Genomic DNA, 14,069 nt, shown 5'->3' with positions numbered 1-14,069 from the left:
CACTGAAGGAACTTAGGACAGGAACTAAAGCATGGAGTCAGGTGCTGCTTAGTGGCTTGCTCTCCATGGCTTACTCAGCCTGCTTTCTTATAGAACCCAGGGCCATCAACCTAGGGATGGTCCTACACATAATGGGCCAGGCCTTTCTGATTCAATCACTAATTAAGAAAATGCCCTACATGGTTGCCTACACCTTAATCTTCTGGAGGCATTTTCTCAGTTGAGGCAGACTCCTTATTCCACAGTGACTCTAGCTTGCTTCCAGTTATAAAACTATCCAGCATAGTCAGGATTGTCCAAGAGTCTCCCCAAACCTACAAGTTATTGCTACTGCCCTTGTCTGCCCATCTGCAGGAATGGAATCTAAGTCCCTATTGCTGAAGAAGCAGGCTACGAACCTCACAAAGAGGGCCCGGAGACCCCCCCTAACCTGAAATTCTCCAGAAGGCCTCCTCCCTGAGGACTAGAAAAGCAATCTTCCAAATCAGGGAAACATCCAACAGTCCTATCCAGTTAGGACACCTATGAATCATAATGGCCAACATTGCTCCATAACTTTAAGGGTACAATAGTGGCATATATGCCTTGGCAATAACTTATAGATCTCCAATTGAAATTAAGAATTGTTAAACAAGAGGGAACCATACTTGGTACTGGAAACCTAGACAACTTCCCAGGACTGGTGAAGTCATGGATTGTGGAGGAGAAACTACATTCACCAGGTTACTAGACCAGCAAAATCCCTAACAACAATCTAAACATCTGTCCTTATATCCACAGACAAGTGTAATTCCTCTCATTCTCAAGAGACTTTCTCTTAGTAACAGACTAAGACAATAACAGAAAACAACTACTGATCGAAATGCAGAGTTGTGGAGCCCTCTCAGTGATAAATCTACAAAACAGTCCATAACCTAAGGATCGGTAAACACTGTGGAAGATGGGTAGGAAGATTATAAGAGTCAGAGAATCAGGGAGTTTTCAGTGATATTGTATCAACTAGTAATATTAGAAGCTACATCTATTAAATGTCATTAATATGAATGCCTAAACATGAGCTGAGCAAGAACAACAATAAACATGCCAAAACAGACCGGAGAAATTCAACAAGGCTTCAACCCTATACAAAGAACTATAGGAAACTTAAAAAAAATGCTAAGAATGGAAGCAAAAGTCTTCTCCAGAGAGGAATATGCTAATTGGTTGTCTCATACCTTATGGTCATATCTGAACACACGTATACGAGTTACACTATACAGACTGAACAGGTTATATGTAGGAATAAGTAATGAAAAGTAGGCGGTGAGATTGAGAGAGAAAGGAAGGGGGTATATGAGAAGGTTTGGAGGGAAGAAAAAAGTAAGGGAGAAATGACAAAATTGTAATATAAAAAGCTAACTAAATGGAATGCATGGATCTCATTTTGATTATATAAATACAACTGAAAACATTAACATGTTATATGTGAGAAAAATGAATATGAATACTTGATATGATATTTTACAGCATTGTATTACTACTGTATTTACTTACAAAGAGCAAGCCCTTCTTTNTTGAGATACTTCCAAATATATTTAAGAATAAATGGAACATGACTGAGATTTATTTCAAAATTATAATGGAATGAATAGAGGCATAGACGAAATAAGACTGTCCATGAATTGAGGACTGTTGATATCTTGGAAAGCACATGAATGTTTTTTTATAATATTCTGTCTACTTTTATAAATATTCAATATTTTCCATGATAACAAGGGTTTAAAAATAGACAAAATGGATATTACTAATGCGGAGTTTTTGACATTTAAAATAAAATGGGTGTGGATTATTTATAATTAACCATTGGATTAAAGGAGTAAAAATATTTCACTCCATTTAATTTTTAATCAAAAACAATTTAAAAATAGTCATTTAATGCTTACTATGTATAAGTTATTAGTCTCTAAAACATCCTACCCTGTGTATATCATTCTGTTTCTGAACTGCTGGAAAGTCACCACCGATAGGTGCCTGACGACTCAGTTCATCATCTTTCAGCTGTAGCCAGACAAGAAGTTCCTGAAGAGAAAGATGCAAACGCTTCCACTGGTCAGAACTGGCTTCTAAATGGGACCTGAAAATTAACAGAAGCAAACTGTGTCAGAATAGTTACAAGTGTAATTAATGAGTCTTCCATTGCATTGTTTGGATATTGACATAATACACATCTATCAGTAAAAATCTACCAGATTTGGGGAGTCATGAAATGGGGTGGGGCTGTTGTCTTGACAATTTTGAGGAAAGGTCACATTCAGGGATATGTTTCTTTACACATGCAGAATTCTGAGACTTTTGACATGGTCTCCACACTGGAACCAAGTGCTTTACCATCCTGTTTCTTTCAGTGAGTTTTGGTGTTTGGAATAGAAAAAGACTTACAACCAGTGACTAATAAAATCCCTTAGTTTTCATGTGACTCATACTGGAATTCTTTCTGCTTTGTGAAATGGAAAGGTCTCTCCCCGCATTTCGACTTTTCAGTTTCTTCCACCCTGGGCAGCCTTTTCCTTTGACTCCTTCCATCTGCTCTGTTCCTTTTACTCTGCTTCCCATATGCTTCCCTTGTCCCTCTGCCCCTCTTGCTTCCTTTGCATCTGGGATTTGATTTTTAAGTTCCAACATCTTTGTATTATTTCCTTCGTGTAAAAGGTATGGAGATAACAATTCAGTGGAAGAGGAAAATCAGACATTTGTCAGAAAGCTTCCCCCAAACATGAATAATTTAGGCAGGAGATTGAGTGCTCTCCCATCAGCTGTATTTAGGACATGTTAATCCTTAGAAGCTGTGTAGGAATATACAAATGAATGATCTGTGCTATAAAGCCCACATTTCATTTGAGGAGGAGAAAGTAAATGAATAAAATAAATCATTATCCAGAAAACAAAGGGGAAAGTTACAGAGATTTATCCTCAGGTCAATCTGCAACCATGATGCATCGTTTACATTTTATCAACAAGCACTAATGAATTCATAAAAATTAATGCTGCCTGTAAAATAAATACACTAAAGTCTCCAGGGCTGCCAAGAAATACAATGTAAAGCAGCCAGGTAGAAGAATATTTCCCTTGTCTATTCAGTAACTTAGCCTGACATTTCCAATATAACTTTCCTTCTGGACTTAGAATTACTAGATTATGTACTTACTACTGAAACCAAATTGTCTCAAATTTTCTGAAAGCTAATATAATGAAGACATAAAAGTCTTTAAAGGGTACAAAGAAATGTTCAATTCAAGGAATATGAAGAAAGCAACTGAAAAAAAAACCACAAAGTTATAGGAAGAAAGTATCAATTTGAAGGACTGTTTATGATTGTGATAAACTAAAAACCCACAAATATTCAGTGATAAGGACTTTATCACATCTATTAAGATAATGTCATGCAATGAAACCCTGTGCAATATTCAGTATGGCGGCCTAGGCAGATTTTAATGCATATGGAAAAAGAGAAAGTGTATTCCAAAAAGAGAAGTATAATCTTTTTCATTTTGTGAAAGTTTGTGAGTAGATAGGTGTACAAAATATGACAACCAGGTTTTCTTTCAGGGGTAGATTTGCAATATTTCCTTTCATCTTTGTACTTTTCTAATATGTAAGAATGTTAATTCTATAATACATGATGCAACTTGTTAAAAATGTAGAATTTTACTATGAGTGAGAGAAATTAAACAGCTCAACTCTTTAATAGTATTATTATATAATAAGTTAACCATGTTGTAACATGCTATGAAAACACTATATATATATATATGCATATATATATATATGCAGATTGTATATGGTATAGAGGTCAATTCTTTATTTTTCTGTTTCTTCTCCCTTCTAGAGTCATCATTTTCCTCTGAGAAGCCTAACTGAGAATTCCCAATTCAATGTTTTAGTTATTTAAAGAGTATAGTGAGTACTGGTCACAAAATTCTCTACAATGTTTGGCATTTAGAGCTTGGCTACATGGAAGGGGAAAGAAGCAATCAAGCAGGACATTTTGACAGGCATGTAGATAGAGACACATGGAATAGCAGTCAACAGCAGCAATGACATGGGTTCAATACATATTTAAGTCATACGAGGTATTGGGTTGTGATGGGGGAAAAGGAGAGATAAAGATGCCCAATGCCTGTCTTCCATTTACTTGGTAGTTAAAGCAAATTAACATGATAGAGCATTCCAAGAGAAAATCCAGTATCTGTGTGACAGGACATGTCTTAAGGTATGGAATTTCTTAAAAATTTAAAATGTTTGATATTTAAAAGAACCAGCATCTTAGTTTTCAGCCTTCTTATTTAGGTCTCTTTATGTAAATCAGGCCAGCTGTAAACTCATAGAGATCTGATTGCCTCTGCTTTCTGAGTGCTGGGAGGAGAGGGGTGCAGTACTGCTTTTACTATGCATCTAATAGCTAATAATAATAATAGTTAATAATAATAGTTAATAGTGACTGCCATTTTCCCTCCAGTAGATGGGACATGAAGGCAAAAGACTAAGCAAAGGAACTTAGGAGTGGGTTTGAGCTGAATTAGTCAGAAAATCATATCCAATTTAAAATAATTCTAAGCTGTAGTTCTCAAATTTCAGTGTACACAAGCGTTTAGGATCACCCATCTGAAATCATATCTCCAGTCTTTTCTTTCAAAATCTAAGTGATTTTAAGGAGTGCCTTCCCAGCTCTTCAGCTGAGCCTGCACAACTCAGAAATAATTCCTTAATGCATTTACTTTGAGTTCTTTAATGCTATATGTGGGTCTCTCTAGGAAAAAGGTTGCCTCTACTTGGCATGATTTGAAGGCAATCTAAACATAAGGAAACTGTATTATATTGTATAGTACTTTCCTTTAGTATATTCAGCCTTTGAAAATTTTCTAAGATATTTGTAGTTTATATGTTGGAAGAAGCTGCTTGTTGTACCTTTAGTGACTACATATCAAATACTTCTGAACAATCAGCCTGTTTGTGTGTTTGGAAAGCCATCTACTGAAAAAAAGATTTGTAGCTGCTGCTCACTTTCTATATCTATTTATTGTTTTTGGAAAGTATGTTAGGTTTAAGATGAATTCAACTCACCTTCACCAAACACCCTGTTTTGTAACTGAGGGGAAAAGTATGGCTAGAGATCTAAAGACAACTGCTGAGCCACATCTGTTATATGGCCATATTTACATTTGGGAATTGAAAATTACAAGTCACCCTTTATAAGAAAAACCTTTAAGCATCCTGGTTTTATACATTCTAGGGAAAACTGACTTCTTAATGGTCAAGTGCACTTTATTTATCCCTATTCACTGAGTACAAAACAAAAGAGATGGTTTGAAAAGGCCCAGTTAGCATCCACCTATTCTCTATTATTCATCTTTATTATTGAAGAGAAGAGCTTGGGGATTATTCACCTCTAAAAAGACAAGTGCTGATCTTTGAAATTTTTTTCCACAAATTATAAGGTTTGGGTAAAATATAGAACTTTTAGGTGTACAGGGATGTACTGCTTGATATTTAGAGAACTCTTCAGAGACAGGATTCTAAGAATTATACAGATGATAAAGTGGTTGCTATTTCTCTAGATACAGATATTTCAAATGCGATTTGGTTGATGCCTAGTTTGAAATCCTTAATAAAACTTTACTCTGAAAAGCACAATTCTTAAAGCAAATTGTGCTCTATTGAATTCATTTTTCACTTTGACTTTCTTTATAAAGCTAGTGATATATCCCTGTGCATCCTGTGTGCCCATGTGTAATACAGTAGCACTTAAGTTGACAGAAAGAAACAGTACAGATGCAGAAATAATAAAGAACTACAGAAATAAAGTGGGAGCTGTAGGGCTTTAAATGAAGACAGAGAATTAAACTCAAAGAGAAGTAAACCTTTTTTTCCCTCCTAGTTGGGCCTTGCAACTTCCAACATAATTAACATTCCAAGAGTAAGAGAAAGGTCAGAAATGCTCAGTGTCCAAGTTGCTTTTATTCCCCCTCAAAAGTAGATGACTCTTCTTCCCTTTGTTCTTTGTGTTTTCCACTATAGAAAAATAAAACTCCCAATTATAACTGCTAATACCAAGTATTCCCTAAGAGATTCATTGTTGCTGAAGAATTTGGTAGTGTTCCTGTCTCTTAAACTAATGTGCAAAATTTAGCAAACACGAAATTCATACAGTTTTTACAAGTTTTTCTCCACCAGGCATAAAAATATAAAATACAAATTTGCTGAAGTCTTATCAATAACATATTAAGTAACCCTCATACTAAAACACATATCCAATGTTTCATCTGAATACAGATGAAGGACTGTGGATATGGGCTATTTTAGCATGAAAAATACTTGTCTTCATTAATCATCCTGCTGTTGAAATTTCAGTTCTCATTCTGTTTATGTAAGCATACATACACATTTCTATATGTAAGTAAAGATATTATTTGATTTCCATCTTTTACCTTGCTCTATGGAACTGAGTTATCACTGATGTTTGCTTACTGGTCTATCTTTTGTGATATGATAATGTGTATGGAAGAGATAATTCACTTTTCTTGAATGAAACAGTAAGTTTGTACTTTATAATTTCAACCAATTTTTTCACAAAGGCATTGTATTCATTTTAATAGTATATTTTAAAGATAAATCAGTGCCATGCAAATATAAAATTCAAGGAGCTGGGTAGAGGAACAAAATCATCAACTGCTTGCTGAACAAGCATGGGAACCTTTGGATCCCTAGCATCCATATTAAGCCAGGCAGAGTGGTATATATCTGTAATCCCTGGCCCAGGGAAGCAGAGACAGGTGGGCCCCTGAGTTTATTGGCCATATATTCTAGCCAAATTGCTGCACTTAAGGTTCAATGAGATAATTTGAGTCAAAAAATTAGATGGCAACTGAGGAAGACACTAGCATTGACCTCTAGACTCTTGCACTCATGTACGTATACCCACAGGCATAGATAAATACACATATGTGAGCATGGACACACAACACACAAACACACACACACAGTGATGTTTCTGGCTTGAAAATGCATTATCTCAGAATTTATGGAGTTACAAAGAATTAAAGCACTTAAGCAATTAGCTCAAGATTACATGTTAGGTGGTAAAAGATTTAGAAAAGAGAACAATTCTGGTGTAGAAAGACTATTCTTTTAGACTTATTTTGACTTTATACATCTTTTATTTAATTTAGTGGAAGCTGACAAACATGAAACAACTCATGGATACCTATAGGAAATTGGTGTATTGTGTATGTGAGTGTGTATTTGTGTGTGTCTGTGCTTGTGTTGTGGGTTGAGCCAAAGATCTTATTTATATCAAACAAGCACTCTACCATATACTTAGTCCTTCAAATGTAAATTCTAGTGGTTTTGGAAAGAACTGGTGAAAAACATCCAGAATGGAAAATATAAGTAGAGAATTTGAGTCAAATTTCAAAGAATAAGAGAAATTGTGTTCCAAACATGAGAACCAAGCAGCATGTGTCCATACTGCATCTCTCACAAGTTACAGAAAACTGTTAGAAATCAAAACTGCATTGGAAAGCAGAATATAGTTGCTCAGAACTCCTTGTTGTAGAAGAACTAGAATGTTGCTTGGTGAGAAAGATAAAGGATGGGAGTGGAGCATAAGAGGAACAAAAGAAAAGAAGAGGTTAGCAACCAAATGGATGAGTAATATATGTATACATGATCAAAAATATTGAACTAAGGAGCAATATGATACAATTTGTGTCCTAGGTAGAATATTTTTGCACAACTGTTGCTTTCATTTTCTGAAATACATGAATGGTTTCTGATGCTCTCACAAAGCAATGAACATCATACATTTTTGAGTATATAATGTGCTATAATCTACAGAAACAGGGTTGTTTTCTCAGGATATTTTGAAACATTTTTTAAAAAATGTAGTGACATTCAATATGAAAAATATTCCAATGGACAATCATTCTAGTGTTCCTTTATATTATTTCATAATCTCTACCTCTACTGTGCTACTGCTATGGGATGAGTGATACCTCTACTTCAGTCGAGTGTCAAGATAAACTAAAGTATATAGATGTGAAGGATTACTTGCTTCTTATAATTGAGAACTTACAATATATTCTAGATTATTACAGAGACCTATTGAAAAGCTCAAACCATTAATCAGAATATTCAAATTTCAGAATTCACAGCATCTTCCACAAGCTAAGGTAACTGTTTTCTGATTGATTAATCATAGTAACTATTAAACTGCAGTAGTTGGCATATGGGAAATTTCTGAAAATGAAGAGGCCATATTTTGCTGACATCTTGTTTGACACTTTCATTTCTATTATTTCATCATATTCACATAAAGGAGAGGAAGGCATCAAGAGACTTCTGCAACAGTTATAGCCTCTTTTTCTTTCCTGCAATAGGGGAATCATGTTCTTTTCCTTAATCATCAAAACATTTTCAGTTCATAATTTATTATTTTTAAGGACAGATGTTACAAATGTGGCCATGGTCATTACGCACTTGGACTGCTCTTAGACGTTTAAATTGTAGAGAACTAATAGAGCCTTTCTATAATTAAAATGCAATATTCCATTGTTGCCACCAACTTATCAATCATGAACACATAGATTTCAAAAAACATGGGCAGAGCTCTGAGATGAAGATGAGAGTCTCAGAGGCTTGGGTTGTGCAAACTTGAGAAAAAAGCTTTGCAAAAATAAAGCCTTTCTTTTCTTTGAAATCTGGTTCTCAATCCAACATTTTCAATCATGATGATTTTATTTGTGAAAATTTCCTTCTTTCGTCAACCCTACAGAATACTCTGATGACTAAATGCTCATATGATGAAGTTAAATTCACTGTGAATAGGTCTTGGACATGCCACTTGTTAACTGAGTCACTTTTGGAAACCCATTTAACCTCTCTGCCCCCATTCTTTTCAAAGGCTAAGACAGTATAAGAATGAAGTCTACCTTTCACGGATGCTGATAACATCACATGAGTCAAACGCTATTAAATGCTTACAGCAGTAGATAGGACATATATAGACCCTCTGTTACTTGCTAGCATTATCATTGTTTCATAGTGGGCAGGGTTTATTTTTCAAAAGTGCCTTCAAGTTAATAAATTTCAGGTATTCATCTTCCTTATGAGGGATATATGATGAAATTGCAGACAATTTAGGAGAACTATGAAGAAGGAGGGAAAGGTTTTTTGGTTTTTTTTTTGTTTGTTTGTTTTGTTTTTTGTTTTTGTTTTTTTAAGATCAAACTAACTCAGAGTAGTAAATAATCCCACCATTGGATACCTTCTTTTCTAACTATTGAGTTCATTTGACCTTTCTACCTATCTTCACAACCACTCCTTCTATATGCACTGATGGAAGCGCAAACATATTTTAAAATTAGTGGATTAGGAAAAGCAATTACTCAGAAAGCATGGAGCTTGCTTTTCTTTCCCGTTACACTGGGCACAGTAGAGACCAGATCTACTCCTTTGTCCCTCTATATACCTATATCAGCCATTCAAGGATCCTGAGCTTCCCTTTTACCCTCTTTAGCAATGATGCAAGGTGCATCCACTCACTTTTCAAACAAGCTGATTTGGCAAAGGAGAAGATAAGTGCAAAATCTAAAAGTTCAGTGACCCTCCAGAGAGTGCGCTACAACAAAATCTAAGAGAAATCAAGTGATAATAAATGGCTATAATCTCCTTAGCTGCACAAATTCTGGAGAGTGTGTCTTTAAATTGTTGGTTATATTGTGTCCTGCTTTAAAAGAATCTCCTTGGTTTATACATTTAGAGATGCCAAAGAGAGAATTCCATAGCAAATATTCAATAATTTTATTGCTTTTTGCATTACACTATGATACACCAAGAGAGAACTCTGAAATCAGGATCTCAGTGCTCCTTTTTAAAATTTACTCTGTCTTAATACATGTCTCTCCTGTGGTTATAAACCAGTTCCATTTTAATCTAAAATGAACCTGCAAATATCATCTCCATTCCAAGCAAATGAATGATTCATTTATTCTAAATAAAATAAATCATTTTAAAATTGGATAATTTACATATGAGATATTAGCTACCTGTGCTAGAAAAATTAGGAGACATTTGCCATCTTTAATCACATCTGGATTCCCCACCTCTCCCCACCATGATCATTGCTCACCTAATGTTGAGAGATTTTTTCCGAAGTTCACTCCACTTGAAATTCATGTTATCCAAACGTCTTTGTAACAGGGGTGCTTCATCTGAACCTTCCAGGGATCTCAGGATTTTTTGGCCATTTTCATCAAGATTGTGATAGATATCTGTGTGAGCTTCAATTTCTCCTTGGAGATCCTACCAGAAAGCAATAAAACACATTCAGAATTACCAAACAAAGAGACTAGCTGTGAATGTGAATTTGAAGAACTCAAAAGAATTATTAGTTCAAAAGAAATTCTAGCTTGGCAACTAACAATAAAATATGTCTGAATAATGTTTTTGGTGTCTTGCCTTGTAAGTTATTATATTTATAAATTAGAATTAATATACAGATAGTACATTTCCAAATTTAAAATTTCTAACCCATGTATAAAATATTCTGATATACACACATATGCGTTATCAAATAAAATATGATAAAATAAAATGATTTGGTAAAGTAGATACCATTTCACTACAATGAGCCAAATTATATTTTCAATGCATGTATTAATCTATTATATTGATTGTGACCATAATAACATGAAGAAATACATAAACAATGTTGTACTTTGTCCAATGCCAGCACATTAATGGGACTCATTGAGACAAGAGCATCTTCCTGAAAATGCACAGCAGTTCACCTTGGTACTATGGCATCATAGATATATCAACATCAAACAATGATTACTAAGCATTCCCATTTAAAGTACCATCATATTTTCAGACTTGGCAGGTAGGATGACAAGAGTTATGACATTAAGTTTCATTTGTATAGACACAGATAACAAAAACATCATAATACCTTTACATGATATGTCTTCCTGTGTAACATTTTCAGCTTGAACCGGGGACTACAGCACTGATCCTGTTGCATAGCAAACCTAAGAAAACCCAGAAATGGAATGGGCCCTGCTTTAAAATGCTAACTTTGCTTACATTCTGTTGACAGAATGAGTTTAAGAGCACAGGCCTGGACAGTCAATAATCATAATCGGCCACTTTGTACTCCCTGCTTTAATAGTAGCCAGGCGTGTGGATGTGGGAGGGACCTCAAAGAATGGAGGCCTGGAATATGCAACTGACAGTTTATATTAAACAGCCAACATTTCTTATCATTTTGCCATAATAAGGCAGAGACATTATAAATTCGTTTTATATATGTGGTTCCCTCCTTGTTTCCAGCAGAACAGTCAAAGCCAAAGGAACATTCCTTAGAGAGCTGCCGGGTAGCAGCATTCCATTCTGCCTACACAATGAATGGAGGCTTTGTACATTCTTTTACTTGCTCTTAGAGACTTGTATGCTTCTGTTCAACAAATTTAAAAATTCATTCTGAAGCTTCAACAAATTGCATTGATCTGTGTGACTGAAAAAAATTCCCTTCCCTACCCTCTGTCTCTTACTCTTTCTAAAACTGAATTAAATGACTCTGCTAAAATAAGAGGAGAGGTGGCAGCAATAACGTGTTAGTAATCTTGAAGTAGTGGCTCATGTTTCCAGCCACAGTCACTTTAAATGCAGAAGTTTGCGTGCAAGGTAGAAGGACAATGAATGTTGCTTGTCACTATTTTTGGCAGCCAAAGTAGCCCTGATGGACTCTGAATACTGGAAGGGGAATACAGATGGGATGACCTCAGACACTAAAGGAAGGGAAATAATAAAACAGATGGAAGAGCATCTATCCCTACCCCACAAAACTTGGGGTTTTTTCAAGAGGTTATAGCTGGATTTCAAAATCAGAAAATATAGTAGAAAATTATTCATGAGATCCTGCAGCATGGAGTTTAATCAGATAGGCATCATTTCCAGGATTTTCTTCTTTTTCTTTCTTTCTCTCTGGGACACTGGGATACACCACCATCATCATGCCCAACACCTCCCTACACATACACACACACACACACACACACACACACACACACACACACACACAATTCCACTATGTTATCCAGATTAGGTTGGGTCTCATGATCTTCCTGTCTCAGTGTTTGAAATTTTAGTACATACATGCAGAACCACATCCAGATTTTTGCTTTGTCATTTTTAAGTATATAGTATACACGTAATTTACCATTTCTTTAGCAAAGGAGAAAGGTGACCTAATTATCTCAATAATTCAGGATAGAAAATCAGATTTAACTTTGGGAGCATTCCCTCACTCATATCTCTCATGTTACTTTTATAATCTTTGTACACAACCTAACATTTCTTTCCAAAAGATATATTCAGAAAAATGAAAATAAATATGGATATATTCAGGAAACTTAACTGATATTCTCTCTCTTTGTCTCTCTCTTTACCTCTTTTTCTTTCTTTCTCTCTCCCTACATCCCTCCTCCTTTTCTTCTCCTCTCTTCTTTTCTTTTCTCTTTCTGGAATTGGGATGATTCTGAAGAAATCACACATGTAAGGGCTCTATGACCACTGAGATACATCCCCAATCCCAGAAAATAATTTAAACAATAGAATATATGTTCAAACATCCTATTCATATAAATCATCACACATTTGCATTTTTCTACCTTGCCCTGATAGCAAAGACTCAGCCCTAATTTCTAGTTCTTTAAGCTCATGTGCAGCATGAAGTGATGAACACTTTTCTTTACTGAATAAGAGAGAACCTCTGAGGTGCAAATAGAATGCTGATTCATTAATGTGTTAATTTTTTTTCCTTTCCACAAATGGAAGGAATTTTCTTCCTTTCCTTTCTACTGAATATAAAAATCTTTGTTGTCTCACTAGCAAAGAAAAGAACACAAAATGAATAAGCAAGTATTCATCTAAGTACCAATTATTTGTTTAGTCTTGGCATCGTGGGAAAAATAGGAGAAATGCAAGTGACAGTTCTGTCTTTAATTTTAAAATCAAGTGTGTATTTTTCTTTTAATTCATTTATACTGATGACTAAATATTGATGAAGAGTTCTTGCTAAATCTCAGATACTAGGATCAAAACTCTTCCTTTTAGAAAGGCACACAGATGAAGTGTTGTGTGGGCACTGGCAGGTAAGTCTTATGTCAGTTTTCTATGTCATGATGGTAGTGTAGCATAACAGATAAAAGAGGTATAGTAAGGTCTTTGTATCTTACAAAGATCTTATGAATCTTCCAACCTGGTCATTGCCTCTTAGCACTGATTCTTAGTGAGCTACATCTACTTTTTCTATTTGTCACAGATGACAGATGAAGTTTAAATGTCATGCATATATATATATATATATATATATATATATATATAGGAAATTGATTTAGTTTTCTTCAGATCTTAGGCCATTTCCAGTAACATACTGAATATTAGGTGCAATATGCAGTAGATATTGAAGTTGCACAAAGAAAACTAATGGAGAAAGACAAGAACACTTAAAATAAACATAATTTTGATTTTAAAAACATACAAAGCACTTACTAACATAGATCACTTGGTTGAGTGAAAAATTAAACTCTGACTAGATTTTTCATTTTGAAAGAGGACATACAGGACCACCTATAAAATACTTCTGTTGTCAGAGAAGAAATTTTCCCAGTGATTCTTCTTTTTGTTTACAGGACCATGGGGACAATTAGTTACATCAAGCAATGACCTAAAACATCAGCATAAGCATAGTTTTGCCCTACTTCTTTAGGATAGAAGGCTTTTGCCAAAAATGTAAAGGTGGAGGACTGCACCTGAAATAAGTATTGGTAAGGGTCACAGAGCTCTCTTTTCAAGGTTAAATGGAGATTTTCATCACTAACAGGCAGTATGAGTTGTAGGTGAGAAGGAAACACCAATACAACAGTTCAGCTGGAACATATATCTATTTGCATAAAGCTACCAGGAGATCATTGATCTTAGGTTTGTATTAGACTTAGGAAGCACAGAACAACAGGTTGGTAAGGAAAGCC

At 35.0% G+C, this 14,069-nt stretch overlaps 1 protein-coding gene across 8 annotated transcripts in view; it reads right to left on the bottom strand.

The window, feature by feature from the left end:
* Dmd (dystrophin) overlaps positions 1–14,069 on the bottom strand; it is a 2,621,826-nt gene that overhangs the window by 421,002 nt on the left and 2,186,755 nt on the right. For all 8 annotated transcript variants that reach the window (XM_029534042.1, XM_029534043.1, XM_029534037.1 and 5 more), the window contains exons 56-57: positions 10,166–10,338; positions 1,957–2,113 (exon numbers count right to left, since the gene is read on the bottom strand). In XM_029534042.1, coding sequence (XP_029389902.1) covers positions 1,957–2,113; positions 10,166–10,338 — 330 coding nt within the window. The remainder of the gene's footprint in view (positions 1–1,956; positions 2,114–10,165; positions 10,339–14,069) is intronic.

Source organism: Mus pahari, chromosome X (genome assembly GCF_900095145.1).
Source record: "Mus pahari chromosome X, PAHARI_EIJ_v1.1, whole genome shotgun sequence".
Lineage (NCBI taxonomy): Eukaryota > Metazoa > Chordata > Mammalia > Rodentia > Muridae > Mus > Mus pahari.
This window is presented reverse-complemented; position numbering and strand designations above follow the sequence as displayed.